This window comes from Crassostrea angulata, chromosome 8, assembly GCF_025612915.1.
Source record: "Crassostrea angulata isolate pt1a10 chromosome 8, ASM2561291v2, whole genome shotgun sequence".
NCBI lineage: Eukaryota > Metazoa > Mollusca > Bivalvia > Ostreida > Ostreidae > Magallana > Magallana angulata.
Window position 1 is genome coordinate 15,131,126 of NC_069118.1, and position 22,749 is coordinate 15,153,874.

The 22,749-nt window shown below is 32.6% G+C and overlaps 3 protein-coding genes across 3 annotated transcripts; 1 reads left to right on the forward strand and 2 right to left on the reverse strand.

Annotated features, from left to right (window-relative positions):
• Positions 1 to 302: 302 nt before the first annotated feature.
• LOC128160044 (uncharacterized) lies at positions 303 to 4,015 on the reverse strand. The gene is made up of 3 exons (XM_052823299.1): positions 3,517 to 4,015; positions 1,239 to 1,469; positions 303 to 713 (listed from the first exon to the last, which is right to left on the reverse strand). The coding sequence occupies exons 1-3, from the start codon at positions 3,743 to 3,745 to the stop codon at positions 463 to 465; spliced, it is 711 nt and encodes a 236-aa protein (XP_052679259.1). The 5' UTR covers positions 3,746 to 4,015; the 3' UTR covers positions 303 to 462.
• An 8,778-nt stretch (positions 4,016 to 12,793) lies between these two features.
• On the forward strand, positions 12,794 to 14,294 carry LOC128160700 (uncharacterized). Its single transcript, XM_052824056.1, has 3 exons — positions 12,794 to 13,377; positions 13,494 to 13,718; positions 14,023 to 14,294. Exons 1-3 carry the CDS (start codon positions 13,122 to 13,124, stop codon positions 14,292 to 14,294), a joined length of 753 nt encoding a protein of 250 aa, XP_052680016.1. The 5' UTR covers positions 12,794 to 13,121.
• A 5,134-nt stretch (positions 14,295 to 19,428) lies between these two features.
• On the reverse strand, positions 19,429 to 20,606 carry LOC128161357 (uncharacterized). Its single transcript, XM_052824632.1, has 3 exons — positions 20,309 to 20,606; positions 19,940 to 20,164; positions 19,429 to 19,766 (listed from the first exon to the last, which is right to left on the reverse strand). Exons 1-3 carry the CDS (start codon positions 20,529 to 20,531, stop codon positions 19,522 to 19,524), a joined length of 693 nt encoding a protein of 230 aa, XP_052680592.1. The 5' UTR covers positions 20,532 to 20,606; the 3' UTR covers positions 19,429 to 19,521.
• Positions 20,607 to 22,749: the final 2,143 nt, after the last annotated feature.

A 22,749-nucleotide genomic window follows, 5' to 3' on the forward strand; every position in this document is an offset into this window, starting at 1 on the left:
CTCTGTACGTTGGCAATGCAGTTTCTTTTTGATAAAGTCACGAACATATGCACATGTACGTAATTGTATAATGGATCATATATATATGCATCAGAATTGAAGCTCTCTGAAAAAAATGGACAACAGATATGGCACTATTATTCATTCAAAATCAATAGCAACACAAGTCCAAACTTAAAGAAGTTTATCTACAAAGCAACAAATCTAATGAAACACAAGAAAGAATTTAGGTTACCGTAGTTATTTAACATGGGTTGTTGGCATTTCTTTTAGTAAAAGCATAAAATCAAGGTACATACATCTTGAAGTTGCAAACATTTTAATATTGGTGAAAAAAAGGATTTCATGTAATGGTCACATTATATAAACAGGGGAAATAGTAAAATCAACAATGCAATGATACATACACTGTGACACTAGACATAAATTAATAAATACACAAGGACTAGGATATCGCCCCTCTCAGTCACTGCTGTCGTAGGGATACTTCTCTACACACAAGTTTTTATATGGGTCAAACATCTGATGGGAGGTGGGCGTGTCCGGACACTGTCCGCTATATCGCACGCGACCGTCCCGACAGACCAGGAAAAACGGGGTGCCCTCCTTCCCGGGCCAGGGGTTCAAACCCTCGGGAAGTCCATGGCAACTTGGATGCCGCAGAAAACATGGCGGACAATGGGCGTGTTGACAGAGGTACTTGTCATATTCACCTGAAAAATTAAAATAAAACGGTTACCGTGTGGATATTTTAAAAGGTACATTATTTTTTTACAAAGATTTTCTTTTCAATTTTGAAATTTGTATGGATGGTTCATCATTGCTCTTAAAATTACTTAACATTAAATGTAGACTTTCGAAATTTCTTTTTAATTTTCTAAGCAAATGTTAGATACATATAGATATTAATAATATGCCAGTTTGTATTGGAAAAAAAGATAAGCACATTTATCTGTTAGTATCTGTATATACTCGGTATATTTGTCACTTTTTTCTGCGATTTTTTCAAATGCAAAAAAATCGTCAAATCACCTATCGTTGATGTTACCACAGCAATGAATAAAATTGTTCACAACATAAATAATCATGAAGTTATGATTTTCCATTATCAAGAACATTTTAAAAGAATATGTTCTTTGAGATGGTTTGCAAGGAATACCAGTATCTTAATCTTAACCCCCCCCCCCCCCCACCACTCCATAACCACCTCACCCCACACTCTTCAGTGGATAACTTACAGTGAGTCTTTGGTTCGAATCGCTGCCCACAGCTGACAACGCTGTAATGCTTGCATCGACCGGACTCCGGACTGAATAAGTACGGAAAATCACATTCCTCTATGCGAGCCATACTGCCTTGTGGGGCTTTGGGGTTGCAGACGAAATACTTGGCGCAGTTGTGTGGATGCTGAACAGTGATATTGGGATAACGCAGGCAAAGATTCCGGCGCCATTTTTCTTCTGCAGGACCTTAAAGAGAGAGAACAATTTTGATATTACCTTTCTGATTTATTAAAAGAAGATAGACTATAAGTAAAACTAAATATACCTGTAAGGCCATTAATATTTGAAAAACTAATTCACATAATTTAATTTTAACATGTGACAAGTTAAAGCATTGTCTCGAAAAATCTTTTCATGAATGTTTGTTTGTTTGAAAATGCGTAGTATTTTAAATGACGTAATTATTCTTCCTAGAAGACGCAAGTTTATAATTAAAAATAGAAAGTAGTTATGAAATTTGTATGTCCAATTTTATTATGTATATTAGGTTAAAGTCATGACATTGTATCATTGCAAATTAATATGACGTTAGATGTAATTAACACTCTCCAGCAATAAAAAAAAAAGCACGTTACATGTATTACTCATTTTAATACACTCTCAACATCATGAAACCGAATTTTTTTTAGGTATAACCTACATAAAAAAAAAACCCGTACCATGGTGTGAGATACATGGATGAGAACAGTGCCTGTGTGCCACTGTACGACTTTAAACGGGTTAATTGAGAAATTTAAAACTTCAGTGGTTTTTTTCTCTTTTTAAATTCAACCATGACATATTTGATGAATTATTTCGATTCAACAAACTAAGAAATCTCTGCCATGTGACTTAAAACACGTTTTTGCAGCACTGTATATCATAAAGAAAAAGCCTCAATGGTTTGTTCAGAGTTTAAATTGATTTGAATTAATTTCTTATAGTCTATATGTCACATTGTACATCTAGTAGTCATTACAGTTTACCCCCCCCCCTCCCTTGCAGTTAGTTGTATGATATTTATTTCTTTAAAAAAAACTTTTAAAAGGAACATTACGTAGGAATAGAATATGGCATTGCTCCCATTTTAATCCCAACCCCACCCCGCTCCACAGCTTAAAGTTCGGGGGGGGGGGGAGGTGACCCCTGTTTGAGGAACAATGGAAACCCAGGCACCGGGGTCATTGATGAATCAGCGTAAACAGAAGTCTCCATAAGCATCAATTGTGATCGTATGATAATAAGTTAATTGGTAATTTTGATTTTTGCATGAAAAACGTCAAATCGTGAGCATAATGTGTAACATAGCGACAGTTTATACTGCATTAGCATTTAAAAGGTCACATAAAGTCAAACTAAGTCAATCATGCAAAAGGGTGTGTTTAATTTAGTACATGATTTTCTTATTTTTCAAAAAAATTATTAAACATTGATACAGAATTGACAAAAAATTGTATATACATTGTATTTACATTAAAACTAATATTCGTAGACATTTTATAGTGGCATATAGTCAACGCTTTTGATATATCTTTTTAATATATTTTTACTCATGTTTAAATAATGTCTGATTTTGCTACATCTATTTTAATGTGTTACAACGATTCGTACTTTTTTAAGACACAGCTGTGATAATGTAGATTAGTTGATATAACTATTGCAACTTATTGCAGCAACTAATTTTTTATTGATATGAAAATAAGGAAATTTGGATTGAAATTGAAACACCCACGGATTAGGATTTTGAAGATTTTGGGAAATTCCTAATTCTTTTTAATTTCTTTTTCTTGTCAAGATTTTTTGGATGAGTCTGCCCCCCTTTCAAAAACGATGCTCAGTGTCTGCAATAATGTAATATTTGTTCAGTCAGAGCCTCGCCTTTATGCATAAATCTCAGTGCCGACCTGAGGGTCTCTCAGTGTTTCATCAGAACCCTTAGTGCAAACCTAATTAAGGGTCATTCAGGGTTTCATGATGAATTTTTGATAGCATCATGGTTTGTTTTTTTTTCATTACAGTAGTGCTCTATTCAGTTTACCCTCACATTAAAACATTATGATTAAGAGAAATTGTTTCTGAAACACAAAAGTGAAAATTTTCAATTTCACAATGAAAATTTTCTTCACGAAGAAGTGCATCTTTGCAATCCAGGGTCTGCTCGGGTTTTCAACCCTGGACTTAGCAAGATCGCCAAAATGCAGCACATATTGCTTGGGGGAAAATCACTAAAACCAAATCTAGTATATCTACTCACAGGTATCGAACACTGATCCCTCTGGGACACACTTCATGGACCTCTCACTGACCACAAAATGGTCGGGGCACGTGATGATGAACTCGCGCATGTCCACACACAGATGGTACTTTGTACAGTCATCCGGGTCCTTGATTCGGATGGGATTGGGCACAGATTTGGGACATAGTTTGCGGAGCTCAGTCGGAACGAAGAACAATGTCAAACATATTAGAATTTTCCCTGTCATTGCCAACAGCTGGATTTGTTTGTCTATTCTTCTTGTAAAATAAATGAATGAACCAGCAATGGAAACTGCAAATAAGGAGTTGTTCACATTTGAAAAAAAAAATCCGCGTTAATTCCAAAATCTTTGAACTCAGATGGTGTTGTGAAAACAATGTATTTTAAAAAACACAACGTTGTTGCATTTAAAACAACAATCCTCCTTAGAAGTGTAAATTTACTCTCTAAACATATGTAATCAAATGAACACCTCAGATATACTGAAATGTTTATATAGCCCCAGTTTTATAATTGAATTTCAACAAGGGTTGCACCGTAAAATATCCTGCGCTGTCAAAAACTCTGCCATTAACATTCATTATTACATTAGACCCGTGTTTTACAAGTTAAAGTGACAAAGAACTAATTAAAATACTGACGTACTAAATATTTACATCGCTAGGCATATCTTTCCTCTTAAAGGAAATTCATACATGTCTTCTGAGATTAAGACATTTTTCTGCAGTCAGTTGAATGCATGCAAATTTTGCATTCCAAATTCTTTTCGCATGAAAGGTTCAATATATATGATTCAGCAAATAATTTAATCGTTTATGATCAAAAATAATTTTTAATTCGATGAGTATTTAGGGGATTACCTTTATAGCTAATGTATAAATAGTCTTCCCAATTTGAAACGTGATTTAGCTCAAAGCTAGGCGTTCTGTATGAACAACGAAGCCAAAGACATAGAATCGACCAATTAGACACATTTACCTTAATAGTTTACCTGTTCATTTTACCACGTAGTCAATGATCACGTAAATCGCTATTTATCAAAGTACTATAAATGAACATTAATTCAAAACTATTCATTCACAGCAAATTTTAAATCTTTAAAAAATTATGCTATGTATGATGTCATGACAGCATCGAGACCTCGATTTTACTGTCATATCATAAATTTTATGTAATAAATTTTGTATTTACGCCCACCCAGTCAATTCAAAACTTATCATATGACATAAAATCCCCATCACGTTGATTATTGAAATACGGTTTCCCTGCCATAAATGCAATCTACAATAAGTAGGTTTTTTGTTTAGAATAGAATATGGTAAATGGAACAACGTATATAGGGATTCGAAAACCAGGATGTAGAATCCTTGATCAGCAAGTCTAAGATTATCACTATTATTATTATTAAAAATGAATACAACAAGGAAATGTTTAAAACAAGATTAATTTAATCAAATGCATAAAAAAAAAATTTGTTCCGCGTATAGAAGAATTCCGAAAATGTAAAGTAGTGACGAGTTTTGCGCTGATGTATACTCACGTCATAATCAAATAAACTAGAGGGGGATTTTGGAATTTTCACTGTAACGGGCCTTTACGATTATAAGTTTATTTGTTCTTTTCATGCAAATGTGAATCATAAAGCACAACATCTTCAATATCTTTGCATTCCATTTCAATACAGAACACAGTACTAGTTTTACATTGTAACACACAAATCAAGTCTTAACATATTAATACAAAGATGGCGCAAATATACTGACCTAATGCTTAACAGTAGAATTAGTTTCATATCTTATTGGCAAATGACTATATATGGTTTGAGCCTAAAATGGCCCCCTTAAATGAGCATTGTCATTTTACTGTAATTCTTTGTTTTATTTGAACAAATATACATTTGAAGTTTTTTCATAATTTTCATTTTGATTTTAGTGCCCACAATTTAAAAATATGACATCATAAAGTTTACCTTTCCCCGCCATTTTCTCATTTTTAGCATAAGCGGCTTGTTTTTAAGCAGTTTTTCTTTATGGAAACATTGAGCGACTGCCTGAACAAACAAAATATTCTCACCAAAGATTTATCTCTCCAATACTTATAAGTGACAAAAAGTTTGTTCTTGTACGTAGAATCGCTCTATATTTCCCATTCGAAAAAAAATAAGAAAAATGTCAATTTTTGACTGATTTTGATTGAACTATAAAAATAGCTTAACTTCTGACGTCATATACTGCCAGTAAGTGCATATAGATCAAATAAATAGGTGAAAAACATATTTTATGTCAACTCATTTATAAAATAACACATTAATCTAGTGTATCTGAATCATTTCAAAAATAGCGAATTATGGGGGCCAAATTTGACTTACATATAGTTCTTTACTTTTCATTTATCATGCGAGGATCTAGAAGGGGGGGGGGGGTTGCAAAGTAAAATTATCAAAAATATATCCCTCGGACCCCCTCCCTCCCCCTTCCCCTGCATGTTTATTGCAGTGAAATGTATTCGAAGAAATGTAAATCTATCTGCACAAAAAGTACCCCAATAAATAACTTCGTGTTGCATATTAAACTTTACATTTTAACATATCTGAAAGTTGGTGGTTTCATCGCAATGCTATTGAGTACTGAACTTTGAAATTCACTAAATATCAATCTAGATTAAGTACTTTTAAGATTATTTAACAAAGATTTCTTTGATTAAAGGTATTACTATTTATAGTAAGTACAAAGGTCAAGGTTACAATAACAGCCCTTCTTCTGGCCTTTTTAATGAATAGTTTCAATATGCAATGTAAGTAATTTTAATTAATAATTTCAACGTATAATGGACCTGTATCTAGTGTATTATGAGAGTGTCACCAAAGGGCTCTGCATATAAATTAACAATTGTAAATTGTCAATGAGTACACACTGTAGATATGTGATTGATTCTATGGTTTAATTAGTGAAGTTAGACAGTTTGAAACTAATATAGATATACTAGCTAGAAATTAAAATCAAATTGTACTTATATATTTGTTACGGTTTGTTTCATTTTAATGGAATAAATTTAAGAGTACATGTATGCATTCATATTTTTATTTATTAAAATGAAGAAGTTATTGAAAATGTTAAAGAATTAACATATTTCGGTACTAGTATATCTTCTGGAACTAGTCCATGATGTAAAACATTCAGTAACATTTATGTCAAGAGGCTAAAAAGGCAATGTTTGATATGACCAAAAAAATAACAGAATTTAATTTACATCATAGTCAATTTGATGTGTTCGACAAGGTTGTTCAACCAGTTGTATCGTATGGTTGTGAGATATGTGGTATTAAAAAAAGAAGAAATAATACGTTAAAAACCATTTTAAGAAGCACATTCCTACGCAAAACGGACGTTGTCAAATGTTTATCAGTGTTTTAACGTAAACAGGTTTCATAAATATCTGCATGGTATGACCGACATATTTTATTGCAAAATGGTTAATTAAAGGCTCCAAGCGTATTGCTAACAATTGATTCTGTTGTTAAAGTATTTTTTTGTATCAAGCAAAATTTGAGTGTCATACGTTGAGTTCTTTGCCATGTAAACAAAGCTTTAAAAATTTGTTTTAAATTTTGAATGCTAAAGTTAAAATCCTGTTTTAGACCTAAATTAAATTGTGTTAAACGTTAATACTGTTTATTTATTCTTAGAATGAACAAGAAGATAGACAAATGAGCTTGAAAAATATTTTTTACTGATATATTGAACCAATGTAAACAAAATCAGGACAGGAACCTTGTTTACAGGTCAGAGAATTGCGAGTCCTGTATCCTACTACAGAACTCCTGTACTCTACGACAGAATCTCCAATTTCATATGATTATTATAGATGCATTCCTAAAGCATTGTAGATAATAAAAACAGAAAAATAAAATTTGACCAAAATCGTGACAATGCCCCTTTAAAAATCTACAAAGAATTAGGAGTTGTCTTCCTTGCAACAGATATTTATTAATTCCAATATTTTTCGAACAATATTCTTTAAGTACTACACTTAGTCTAGTGTACTCATACTGTGTGAGTCGCTCATTGTACCAATATATAAAAAGGGTGGGACAACTGATCCTGCCAATTATAGAGGAATTAGTTTAATTAGTTGTATGACAAAACTTTTTACTTCAATTTTGAATAAGAGATTTATGTCATGGGCCGAGAGAAATGATGTTATTACAGACGCACAGTTCGGGTTTAGACCATTTCATAGTACTGTTGATGCCATTTTTGCATTACAAACAATTGTGAACAAATATCTCTCGAAAAAATGTAGATTGTATTGCGGCTTCGTAGATTTCAAGCGTGCCTTTGACACAGTGGATAGGGTTAAAATGTGGAATAAAATTTCAATGTATGGAATCAGAGGTAAACCTCTGAAGATTTTACGTTCACTTTATAATAATATTAAGTCTTGTGTTTTATTAGATGGTAAGTTATCAGATTTTTTTGTGAATAATCTTGGTGTTTTACAAGGGGAAATAATTTCCCCTCTCCTTTTTTCCCTTTATGTCAATGATTGCGAAATGGAATTTTTAAGCAATGGAAATACTCCAATTGAATTACAAGAGCTATCCTTATTTTTACTGATGTACGCAGACGACATGGTTATTTTTGCTCAGTCTGCTGCTGACTTACAGTCAATGTTGAATACTTTAGAAAATTATACAGAGAAATGGTCGTTAACGGTTAATGTAAACAAAACAAAAATAATGGTTTTTAGAAATGGGGGAATTTTGCGAACAGAAGATGTGTGGTTTTATAAGTGTGAACAAATTGAAGTAGTGAACAGTTTTTGTTATCTAGGACTTTTGTTGAATTACAATGGCAAATTTCATGTTACGCAGAAACAATTGTCATTACAATGTATGAAGGCGCTTTTTGCACTGAAAAGGAAATGTTGTAATATGAGTCTTAATTTTACTACACTTTTGTCCCTTTTTGACACTTATGTTGGAAGCATTGCTTACTACGGTTGTGAAGTCTGGGGCTTTCATTCTGCCCCAGATATAGAAAAAATTCATCTTAATTATTGTAAAAACATACTTAATGTTAAAAGGGGCACATCTAATGCAGTTATTTATTGTGAATTGGGCAGAATGCCTCTGCAATGTATCAGAAAAATACGTATTTTAAGATACTGGATGAAACTTTTATCATCAAGAAATTGCATTTTGAATTCATGTTATGTTAATATGTATAATGAAACTTTAGGTAAAAACAAATGTAAAAACTGGGCTGCAGAGATCAAGAATATGTTAACAAGTATTGGGCTAATGAACTTATGGGAAAACCAATTTTTTGAAAAGCCAGAAATTATTTTAACGATCGCCAAGCAACGTATTTTTGATAATTTTAAACAGTCTTTACTAGCTGACATAAATGCCTCTTCCAAATGTACAATCTATAGATATTTAGTTGATCATTGTACCTTGCAGTCATATCTAACAAAAAGAATTCCTTTACAATATAAGAAACTTATATGTAAATTATGATTATCATCCCATTGTCTTACCATCGAAACTGGCAGATATAACAATGTTCCATTACAAAGACGTTTATGTCCTCTATGTACTTTAGATATAGAAGATGAATATCATTTTATATTGAAATGTCCCTATTACTGTAACTTAAGAGAAAAATTCCTTAAGAAGTTTTATTATATTAAACCCTCTGTCTTTAAATTAATTCTATTATTGTCAACACAAAATGTAAAGGATTTGTGCAATTTAGGTAAATATATTAAGAATGCTTTTGTAATCAGAAAACTTCATGTATAAACTTGCCTTTTTCAAGTGACCAGTATATGTATTATAACATGTGTATATTAATTGTATATGTCTATGAGCTGTACAGCTGTTGACTAATAAACAATACAATACAAATACAATACAGTTTATAGAATCTTATGGACGCTTATTTTTAATCACAATTGATAATGTATTTTTAAAACCAATGAAAGGAAAAAAAGTAATCATTGAAATTAACATGGTCAATTGATAATTTATAAGACACTGTAATGAAAGTGAACTTTTAGTAACTATTATATTCCTACATGTACGTCCACAACACTTTATCACAGAGTTATTTTTAATTAATTAATGTTGGCAAAGTGGGAAGACATGTGCCGTTTTTCCAAGGTGTTCAGAGACATAAACAATTGTCAAACAACTACCTTAACTTTAGAAATTTATAATTACTTAATATACGAGGGATGTCCAAAATGTTTGCAGACACATTATCTGTAATTTTATTCAAAATAACAGCGACATCATCAGGAAAGCATAATAATATTCTAATAAAGAGTATAATAATGTATATCTATAAAAATCAGAGCAATGTACATTTTTGTATTGTAGTTATCATTATATATATACATTGCCTCTACAGGCCGCACGGCCCAGTCTGACGTTGACTTATAACGTCATTTTCTGTAACGTATTTGTTTCTGTTTCTATATTTTGAAACAAAAGTTTAATTCACTACATCACTACACTAATTCATTTAAAAAAACGCAATTAATTTAATGAAACAAAATGACTTACGTAGTACTTATCACTTGTAAATCAAAATTAGAAGTACCTTACACTTATCGAAAAATGTTAATTTTTTTCGATCAATGTTGAAATACCGGGTTTTTTTTTTTTTTTTTTAAATATAATTAACATGTACTTGGCCGAAGATCCCCACCATATGACAAGTAAAGACTGACAACTTAAGCATCTAAGTACCGGTAATGCTTATGAAGGGATGTTAGCTCCATCCAGCTACTTGCATACTGCATCAGTCATTATCTTTAAACTGAACTGATAACTGAACTACAATTCCTGTACCTGTACATCAAAACATTTATTCGGTGCATGTCTAGAATACATGTGTATGCGGCATATTGAGTGGGAAATTAACCATACCGTACTCACTTCTACAGACCGAGGAAGCTTCGTCAGTGAATAATACTACTATTGAATCGAGCCATACAGTATACGTGAAATTAAATACGTGAAAGGTAATGTTACAGGAATCAATTGTAAAGTCTATATGTTTGATATTATTGAGGTCGCAGTTGAAACTTGCGTATGAGCAGCAGAGGGGAAAAAAACCTCTTTTTTGATAAACCATGTATAAATGATAGGCAACATCCAGGTTAAAGGTTTAATTACATGGTATTGTAATTAATCAGGTACACTTGTATTGTCTAGAAAGAAAATATTCTAGTTTTCATGTTTAATTCTATTGAAAAAATTACCAACACGAAGTCGATTTGAAATTTTTGAAATAGTGTGAAAAGTACTAGTAGATGTAGAACTGTAACCCTATGAAAAATTTGGTTTGCAAGTTTGACTATGATGATTAAGGGCCCAACACATTTCAAAGCCATCAGATACAGCAAAGACGGGATACAAATACTTTAAAAATCCTTATGATTAATTGTTCAGAAGGAGAAAAAAAATGATCACTATATATTATGTGACTGAGTACAGCTAGTCTTTAACCATAATTCATTTCTTGAAAATCAAATTTTGTAATGTACAAAATTTGATTGTCAAGAATATAATCTTTTGTAAAGGACTGCATTCAGTTCTCATGACTATGTACGAGGGTTGATCCAAAAGTAATGTCACAGATACGATAAAATCGTAAAAATCCGCGTAAAAAGACAAAAACTTGGGCTTGGAGATATCTATTTCAATTCAGATCTGAAAATTTTAATGCATTATGATAAATATTTCTGAAGATAATATATTTTACAGAGCGTGAAGCAAGAATAGTCGCCGCACGCTAGCGACGTCCTTTCTTGGATCTTTGGCGTTCTGGTAGAATTTCGTAATTTAGTACTTAATAAAAATTGGCCACGGTGTTCTATTTTCTATTTATTTTGATAAAGTAACTAAATACTCTTTTTGTAATTGATGGGGTAGTATATTGGATATTATTTAATGTGCGGTCAGTTTGTCGATGTCTCTCCAAGAAGTCACGAACGTAGTTTCGTGATATAGCTCATGACGTAAGAACCTAGTTTCAACTTTCCTCAAGAGCGTATATCTTCTGTCTATTTAATTTATTTATAAACATGACATATGCTTTATTAAATATTGGAGCCATGTTAAGGGCATCTTGTTCACTCGCTCTCAATTTTAGGTTAATATTAATATCAATTTCAGTACATTTTCTGGTGTTTCTATCCATCGAAGCAAAAAATGCCTCGTATGACTATTGGCATGTCCAGTCTTTTTTCCCTTGGTCTAGAGATAAAAGGCATTGCATAGATATCCAAAATGGACGGCAATGTTCCCTAATTTAAAAAAACAGTTAGAAAAAAGTCTATGATATATCTGTTTCAAAATATTGTGTTGTTTGGGTCTTTTTCAAATTTCGAAATTATGTTTTTATACATAAATACAAACCTTAAAAAAGACGTAAATTCATGACGTGGCGATGTTACGTATATATCATGCTATAAACATCAGTATTTTGTCAAGAGTTCAACGAAATTTAATCAAAATATAACTTAAAATTAGAAATTTTGATGCATCATTTTATACAATACAGCGCCAGAGTTAAACGCGGTGCATAGTGGGACATTACTTTTGGATCAACCCTTGTATATATACGTATTAGCGGGAGCATGTAGCATTTACTCCGATAATGTTTTTAATTGAGACAAAATTAAGTCAATAATTATATTCAAAATCCATTCGTAAACTGTTTATAATCTACAAACTCTGTCTGTTTCTTTAAATAAAGAGGTGTCATTGACAAACACCAAGCCAAATCTAGCTAAGCCAAGATTAGATGCCTATACAGCCGAACATTTCTGTAGTTACTTAACAGTTTATTAAATTTTATCCTTGAAACGCTAACCTTACATGTATTTTTCACATCTAAGTAATGAATGGATGCCACTGAAATTAGCATTAGATTTATATATCCCCTCTATTTCCGGAACAGTACCATCAGTGTACAAAAGAAAGGTGTCGGCCGTACGTGACTGATCATATATCATGCCACCTACAACTTATATAATGGAAACAAACCAAAGACGGAATTACTCATACGTAAACAGTTAGTCTGTTATAACAGAGGACAAAAAGTTGACTTTTTGCATGCATGATAGAAGCCATTTGCCAAAATAAACAAAAGACAAAAACAAATCATTTTAAAGGAAGTAGAAACGATTCGTAATACATATATGAAAGCAAACAATACATTCGCTATTTTTTTTTTATCATACCTTGCGCTACAAAATTAATCACACATCAGTGAGAAGATTATGCAAAATTAATTTTTACAAGAATGCAGGATCTTTATAATATCTGCCAAGAATGCAAGACCCTCTTTTTTTTTGGCAACATGACTAATTCTGTGTACAATTAAGACTCATGGTTTATTTTTTGTTTTTGACCACAAATGGAAACACAAGTGCGGTACGATTTAGCCTGACGAATGAGTATGATCATGTAGGTGTGATTCTACAATGCATGAGTTGTGTAGGCACGCTTCAAGTGGAATGGATACTTATAAGAAAACTCCAAACTTCAGTGTAGATCACTATTGTGTCTTACTGGCTAGCTTCACATGAGTTCAACAAAAATGACGGAAAACATGTTTGCAGTACTCTATGTTTTCATCCTTTGTATTCAGGTTGCATTTTCTCTCACAAATTGCGGCAAGACGTCCATGTTTCTAAAGATCTACATGTCTCACCCTGAAGACTGCTCTTTGTATTATGTTTGTTTCCATGGACGTCGGTTCCTGAAGAAATGTGACGATGACGAGGTATTTGACAGAAATTCGAAATCCTGTGTACCTAAAGGATCAAAGACCGATTCCTGTAAGTTGTCTTGATGTTGCAAAGTTACATGTACATGTAGCTTATGTGGTTTTGTTTTGTTGCATTAGATCTATTTAAGTTAAGGTTATCAAGAAATTTTCCTTTGACTTTTACAGGTTCTTCAATGCTAGGTAAGCATTCTATGATATGTTCATCACCTGGAGATTTACTTCCGCATGCCCAGAGTTGTGCCAAGTACTTCGATTGTTCCAGCAAGTCCAATGGAGGCATTCCTAGAACTCGGGAATGTCCTTATCCACATTTATTTGACCGCGCCACAAAGTCCTGTCGATATTTTACGGAGGTTGATTGCAAAGACAGACCGGAACCTAAACATCCATGTAAGTAAATGTAAAATGTACCTGCTTATCGTATCATTTGTTTCGAGAAAAGAATTTTGTGCATTATCTGTGCAGTTCATACTCTCCTGTCAATGCTTACGGACAGACTTGTCGAATAGAGATCGTGTCCCTTAACAAACCATAATTGATAAATAGATCTGGTTTTACTTGGGCAAAGAATTTGAGAATTTTTTTTTTTTTAGATTCAAACGATTAATACCAATTTAGAGTTTCTATCCTCAAAAACCAAAAATACTTTCTGAAACACAGATGTTTTAAACTCGAAATGTTCCTTTTTTTGTAGGTGACTACGATGTGAAGCCGTGCCTTGGTAGCCACTGTCCCCCGTGTAGGTCCCAGTACCCCAGCTGTGTCGGCCGCCCGGACGGTCTGAGTCCCTGGAAAGGGAGGGAACTCACCCAGCACTACGTCATCTGTTCCTTAGAGAGGGCAATCTTCCGCGGAGTGTGCACAAATTCTCGAATATTCCATCCTACAAAACTGAAATGTGTTAATTTAGACCAAGTTAAACCAACGTTAGACCAAAAAATCAAAAAGGGTTTAATATTGAGATAAAGTTTATTTGTGTACGTTATTTATAAACCAGTCTTACAGAACCATATTTTAAAGTATGGTTTTCATATTTTATCTTTTTTTACAGCAAATCCTACACTTGTGTCTGATGAGTTATTTGTTGAGTATTGAATGATCGGAAAGTTCCGTACATCTTAACATTGCAGTATTCATCTTGTTATATGTTATATTTATGTGCACCATTTTTATATTTATATAATTTATATTTGTGTAGATACTTTATTTATTTATTTTATATGTTTATACTCGACTTATTCCTATTGAACATGAACTTTAATGTAGTTTCTATCTGCAATAAAACTTTTCAGTGGTAAAAATAGACTTCGATTCTTATTTTTGTATAACGTTTTCCGAGTACAAGTATTTTTCAGGTCAGTTACACCGCAAAGTATCTTGAACAAAATATTTATATATATCATAAAAATCATATTCTATTTTGAGGGAAACATTTTCCCGTAACATCAAGTGTGTTGCTAATGCTAAATACAAATTAAAGAATGCGTCTAAACTAAACAGATTTCAGTACTTATCATGAAAGTATATATTAATAAACCATGTTACACTACCGAAAGCAACAAGGTTATAAAATTTCATTCTGTTTAATTAACCAAGCATGGAGATGCCGAGTTATCTTTCTTTGAGTGACCAAGTCACCAATGCAAAATTTGCGGAAAAGAGTGTTAAGATTGTAAAATTTAAAATTTATAACATAATGTTATATGCGCAGATCAAAGAGGGTGAGAGTCGGCGGGGGGGGGGGGGGGGGGGGGTCAATTTTCCCCCGTAAAATTCATAAATTCAAACCTAGTAAATTCACATAGTAAATTTACCAAAAATAGGCCGCTATCATACCAGATGTTAACGGAAATGCAAACAGCGTACTGGAAACTACGCTAAAACTCACGACGACGTCCTTGTTTCCAATTTTGTAAATATAATAAGACCATTACCCGTCGATCAACCGAAGTTAAGGTCCTGTACGTCCGTTTTCTCCATCAAGAGCAAACCACATCAAACTGAAAATGGGATCTATCAAATCACGCTTATGGAAAGATGGTGAGTTGCAAAGACAGGAAGAACAACACATCTTATCTAATGATTACATTACGTAATCTTGGAATCACCTTATGTCCACACACTAAAGAACCATTACCAGAAGAAACAAGATAATCTTAAGTTTCTTGAAGAGGTTCGCTTCTCTAGTTTTGGGTACCTATTTCATCATGATGTCACCTCATTTTGCATCATATATTAATTCTTTTTGTATATTTATATTTTACAATGCCAAATAAACCATTATGCTCTTGAATAAAATTGTTAAAAGAGAATTATATATTTACCGAGTTAAGTAAGGGGCTATATTTTGAGGCGGAAGGTTTTCAAGAGGAAAATGAACAATTTTCATAACTCAATAGTTTTAGAGTACTGTTATTTTAGCCTCCAAATTTTCAGCGCAGACTAAACTTCAATATAGTTTGTGTATTATGATATATTCTTGTTTTTCTGAACCCCCCCCCCCATTTTTGAACAATATTTTGATATTTCTATCGATATATTTTGGCATCTTTAGCTTATATTTCATAGAAGTCAGAAAAAATTAACTCCAGGTTTTGCCTAAAATTAGCTTATTCATGTTATATCTTCATTTTTTGAGATGTGACCCGCTACTTTTTTTTTTTACCTCTACCCGTATATGAGACATTAAATGCATGTCTATTTGTATGCAAAGTTTTGGAAAGATGACATTACTATTACTTTTTTTATTTGTGTTATAATTTTGTTTACTCTAAAATTTTGTAATAATCTTTACATTTGCTGTTGGTCAAAACTAATCGTCAAATTTTTCCATACATTTCTGTTCCTACTCGTTCATGACGTCATTTTAAGCAGGGGTAGCATGCCAACCTTGTCTCCTGTAGATTAGGGGAAAATTTCGAAGGACGCGGAGTAAACGGACATTTTTCTATATACATTATATCGTTATCAAGGGTGAACTTATTGTTGATATAGTTGGAGTCCCTAGGGCCAGAGACGGATTTAAAACGTGAAAACTTTAAAGACATACTTTACTTCCCTGTCTTCACACGATTTGCAGACATGTTGTAAATTCTAATTGATAAATCAAAGTGTCTCTGGAGTTATCAGACCACCGTCTGAGAGTGATTCTCCGTACGTCCATACGTTGGCAACCGTGCAGTGGTATGCACGGGACAGTCGGCGAATAAATGCATCTATATTTACACAGCATACTTTAAAGATTGTGCAATATTCAAACAAATCAAGCAGGTACATTTATCAATGTCTTACATTACAAAGTTTCCAGAATATTGTCAACTTGAACAAAAGTTATAAATCTCCAGTGGTTAAGGTTAATGCATTATACTTGATGTTAGTAAGATTACAAGATTTGTGCTTGTATTAAAATGGGTTCTTATTTTCTATCCGCCCTAAATGTTGCACTTTTCATTGCATCACTCACATTTGCCCGAAATATTCAAAACTTAAGGTATTACATTTTCCATTTGCAAAATAGGTTGCAATTGTATGGACATGGAGAAGATTGTCAATACTATACAGCTTGTTTTTCTGTGCGGGTATAACATTTTAGCCTGTTTATGGAGATTTCTGAAAATTCACCATAATTAAAACAAACAAATTTAGTTAACTTTATGTGGATTTTGTTGGAAAGATTTAGACATATAGTATCTTGAATTAATTTTTATGTCATTTCAATCGTTTGAATACCTGCATCAACTAACCAGTCTTGTGATTAAACATTTTAAACCTTGAAATAAAATTTCATGAAAGTCTTGGAATAATGGCATTTTTTTTTCTTTTGATACTTCAAAAAGACTTCCAACCCAAGCAGTACGTTCAAATCATAACATAACTGTAACAGTTTACAATCGGAAAAAAATTTAACCAATGCTTTAATTACCAGGTTTTCGTTTCCTCAACAGTTTCAACATTTATCATTTTCCACCACACAAACCTGTTTGTGGATATAAGAGAGTTATAGGAGGGAAGATTGAACCTAAATTGATCACGAAGTCTGCCCCCGCACAAGCTGTTGATATGTACAAGAAATCCTCATTAATTATGTTGGATCTTTTCTCTGTTTATCATGCATAGAGGAGACACGGAAATTTCTCTGGTTGTAAATTGATTTATTGTGCATAAAAAGATTGAGTTAATGAATGGGTGACACGTATTTTGTTCTAGATAAACAATTGAAAAAGGACGAGAGAAAATCTACCAACTTTTTACCTAAAATACGATACATGTAGTTCTTTTTGATATACAATGTCATATCAAACGTTCATTACGTATATAGTTACTGTTCAATAACATTTCGTTTATTTGTTTACGTGAGAAACAATTATTATCTTCTATCATATTTCCATTTTAGCTAGAAATTGTTGGCAAAAAGTAAAAAATAAGAAGCTTCTCACATTCTATGAAATAAAGCTATTTCATACATTTATTTTGCCATTATATTAGTATAGTAGGAAATAAAATCATGATGGTAGGAATTTGACGAAACTTTTTCTACAGTATCAATGGGCGTAGTCAATGCTTCAAATGAGTTAAAGACGAAATGAAAGTCAGGTACATGCCTGAAAAGGAAAGCAAAACCATGCTACATGTGTCCTGCAAACCAACAAAAAAAAAACCAACAAAACACCAAAACAACACGAAAGAATGATAAAGCTCATTGTGTGAAATACATGTTCAGTCTCTAAAACATTACCTAGTTTACATTACGGGTGTGTTAATAATTAACGAAGAAAAAAGATTTTGGCCATTTTTGACGATGAAGTGGTAACTTTGGAAACGTTAAGAAAACTGTATGGCTGTCATTTCATTCACATCTTAATCATGTCGAGGATGTATTCCGCTGATGATAACAACAGGCTTAGATCAAGAAACGGCAGGCGTGTCTTGTCATTCAGCACGTCTGTATATACAGTACTACAGCGGGCCTGTTGCTGAGTACCGCCTCATAGGTCTGGTATTTGGGTCTAATCGAGGCTCAAATTCAGTCTTAATTGATACAGAGAGAGAGAGAGAGAGAGAGAGAGAGAGAGAGAGAGAGAGAGAGAGAGAGAGAGAGAGAGAGAGAGATTTATGAATGATGGGGTATTTTACCACGCATTACAGTTTGCCAACTTAGTACATGTACTTTTAAAGAATCGAAATTGTTTTGACTTATGTTCTATATGTACATGGTTGCTATTTTGATCTACAGGGTGACCATACATTATAAATTCATATTCCTTTCCTCATATCTGTTTGCATAGGGTCATTTGAAAATGATCTTACACAGGTGGCACACTCTAATCAGAAGGAGTACGTATTTGACGTTTTTCAATTGCATTAAAACTGAATTTAAAAACAATTATTCGCAGGAAAAGCCCGTTATAAAGTTTGAACTAATCAACACATCTTAACTAGCTAACTTGAAGTGAAAAATAGACCCAGGTGATATAGTGGGGTCATAATGTCAGATGATCAAGTTTTAAAAATCCAATCGGCAAGGAAGTCACGTGTACGTATTTGAATTTACGAATAGAAGGTTAAGATGTTAAATAAAACCAGGGCGGTTTTGTTTGATAATTTTACAATTTATTCTACACAAGATTTATGCAAAAGCAATTTTAATTCATGAATGAGTTTTTTTTTTCTCAGAAAAAGTTGAAGCTAAAACGATACGCACTATCATTCAAAGAATGTAAATCAGATTTAGGATAACTCTCGGTAAAATAACACTTATTCTGAACTTTGTTAGATTCAATTAGTTATATCTCAGTTTTTATTTGTTTCAAAAAGGTAGATACTATTTGATATTAACTGCAACAATACCTAATTTAGATTTTTCCACCTTGATTTTGTCACTTACAAGTGCAAGTTTAATAAAAAGATTGTATTTTTGATACTTTTATTCAGTGTCTGGGTTCCGGATTATTTCCAAACAGTGGTATTATAATTCTTTGAAAAAAATTAAGAAAATGATAAACTGAACTGTAAAAGATTTTAATTCAAAATATGTTGCAAAAGCAACTAAATAAATAAATAAAGAAAGAAAGAAAAATAGATATATAAGTAAGGTAGATAAACAAAAAGTCATGTAAAAGTACATGTACAATACATGGACACGCAAACAATTAACATAATATCAACTATAACACGAAAATTGCACACGAGAAAATTAGTCTGCAAGATCTATCTCCATACAGACATTATGCACCGGATGGAATATGGTCGGTTTGTCGTCAGAGAGTGCTGGGCATTGACCTTGGAACACCACACGTCCGCTCTGACACACGGCGAAGTAAGGTGACCACTCTCGCCCGCCCCACGGAATCAGTCCGTCGGTGGACCCTCTACAGCTGGGGAATCTCACGTGACACGGGACACAGTGGGCTGACCGACACTGGTTCTCTTCATATTCACCTGAAACGTAAATTTTTATACACATTGTGCCACCTTTATGGATAAATAAATTACCAAGTTTTGAACGTAATACAAAAACTTTACTAAGTCTGGTCTTGGACTAATGGCATTGGCGTTTTCATTTTTTTGTTTTTTCCCCTTTTTTATTTTGAAAATATAACTTAATGACTTACATGCATCTTTGGGTTCATATCGGGTTCCACAACGCACCATGCTGAAATGTTCACATTTTTGCGATTTATCGTCAAACAGTAAAGGAAAGGGACACTCCTTGACGTTTGGCTCTCCTGTTGTTGTCTTATCCTTACAATCAATATACTTAGCACAATTGTCAGAATACTCAACCATTCTCGAATCCTTCGAACAGTTACCTTTCTCAGTTTGGATTATATTTACACCTAAACAGAATGTAAAATAGAGTTTAATATGTTTTTTAATATACGCAAAGAGTTTGGTGTATATGCATTTTTTACGTTTGCATAACAACAATATCAATTTCAATAAAAAGTATGCTTTAGCACAAAACAAAAGTCTTTACATACATGTATCTTGTGATGACCCTTTAGGAACACATGACCGGATAAATGTGTTTACGACATCATCACCCGGGCATTTAAACTGAAACTCCTTCCCGTTTCTGCGGATGTAGAACCTTGAGCAATCCTCTTGGTTTACCCGAAAATCAGAGTCCGTTCGGTGTATGACTGAAAACTCCACAGACAAAGTCATTGAAAAGCATATAGCAGACAATATAATGAACTTCATGGTGCTTACAATTGCTTTTTCTTGGTCTGATTTTCAATTTCAATTCATTTAACACTGACGGTCATGGCACTTGATATTGTATATATACAGCCATTCAGCCCACGATTTTCTAACTTTCGCATAGTTGGCGAACATATGAACCAATTTTTGAACCGTGAGTTGGACGGAAGGGAGGCTTTTGGAACATGACGAAATGCTTGAGTAACTTTCGAAAATTCCATTCATTGATACGAATGATTTTTGTGTGTCCGTGATACTACTCCGGGTAACCCTTTGCTTGACAACGAAGATATTAAGGTGTAATTTTGTTATCAAAAGGAATTAGCTACACCTAAGTAACATTAACAGAAGTAAATTCTATTCAATTTGCGTCAACGAGTTTTTTTTAATGAATCTTTTTTATTTGTTCGTTCTAACGCAACCCGGTTGCAACGACCAAATCAACCGAAAAACAAATAGAACTTCAAAACGTTTCATCTTTAAGTTAGTATAAAGCGTAATACCAGTTATTTTATATTTATGATTCATTCAGCTACACGTATGCACGGCTCTAACTTTTGTATTCACATATTTTTAGCAGATTACACGCTCCTCTAATTTCATAAGTGAGAGAAAAACGAAATTAAAAAAATCAAGAAATTTTGTCTTCATGATATTCAAATTACAGAAAAAGAGCGTATGTTTTGAGGACACCAGTAACAATACTGATACTATATACATGTAAGATACTTAAATAATCAAACCAGAATTTCAAAGTTTTCGATCAGAATTAAGTATGTTTCCATTTAATTATGTAAAACAAAAACGAAAAACGCCCGTCCAAATTTAGACAATGACATTGGAAATAAGATAAAACATTGTTCTTAATACTCTTTTGTTTCAAACATTAATTAAAGGAATACAATATCAATTAATTAAGTGTAAAAATAAATCTCAATCCCATCCATTGCTTAAGATTGAAAATTATAAATACCAATGTGGTTGTTGTGCTACTTTTTTGAGCAATTTCTGACACCTTATCTATTCTTATTTCTCATTATGATTCATATTACTATCTTTTCATAGCTTTATTAGTCTCCTATTAAATGTTTAATAGCAACACGATGATTAACGAACGATATTTAATGTCAAAATAATATTGTATATTTTACAGGTCAGATTTACAAGGCATGTTAATTAGTTTATTAAAAAGACCAGGTTCTTTATTACTGTTTCATTTACTGATCTTCAAACATCATCAAAATTTCCTTTACTTATAGCATTTTAGTCACAAATTATATCACTCAAAATCAGATAAAAACGACTTCAGCTATCATAACCCTTTTGCTTCTGATATTGAAATAGTACATCAAAGTATATTGATAACCATAACAGCCCTAGTATTTCATTCAATAACAATTACACTCAGCAGACATCAAGTGAACCAGATCATATCGAGTTTCTGATTGTATTCAATCAAAATCATCCATGTCAGTATCATCAGGCTTTTTTTTAGATTGTGTAGGTATTTCATAAAGTGTAAATGCATTTATTTTAAAGGTTGATATCTTAACTAATTTCACAATCGATAAACTATTTGGTTTGAATTCACTTAAACTTAAAAGGATTTATTAAAAGCATCTCTACATGACCATTTGCATTGCTTTAAAGTTGAAATCTCAGCTATATATAAGATACAGTCATTTGAAATGTGAGAAGAAAGTTTCTCTTATCAATCTTAAACCATATCATTTAACAAGTCATTCAGGGGTCACATACAAATCCATAAAATAACTCTCGTTATAATTATGTTAAGTCACAGGCAATTCAGTTGGCAGAAAAACCACACAAATGAATCACATTTAAGGCAGCATTATTTTTTTGACAAATGAACTGATGTAATATTATAATTATCTGAATTTTTGCACTACATTACAAACGTAACATTTCTGATTGTATCATATTTTTTTTTCAGTATTAGCGACACATTATTCTTTTCAATATTCTAAATCAAATGGACATCTGTAAAATGTTAGGTAATATATCTATCACATTTCTCGACGTAAATTTCGATTATGTCATTCAATATGGATGTATATTGGATTTTGATTACAAATAGAAAACTTAATTGTAATATGAGAAACAATATATAAGAAAATGCACAGAAAAATATTATATTGATATCTTTATCGGGCTATAAACTCTTTGAACATTAGTAATCATTGTTTTTCCTTAGATA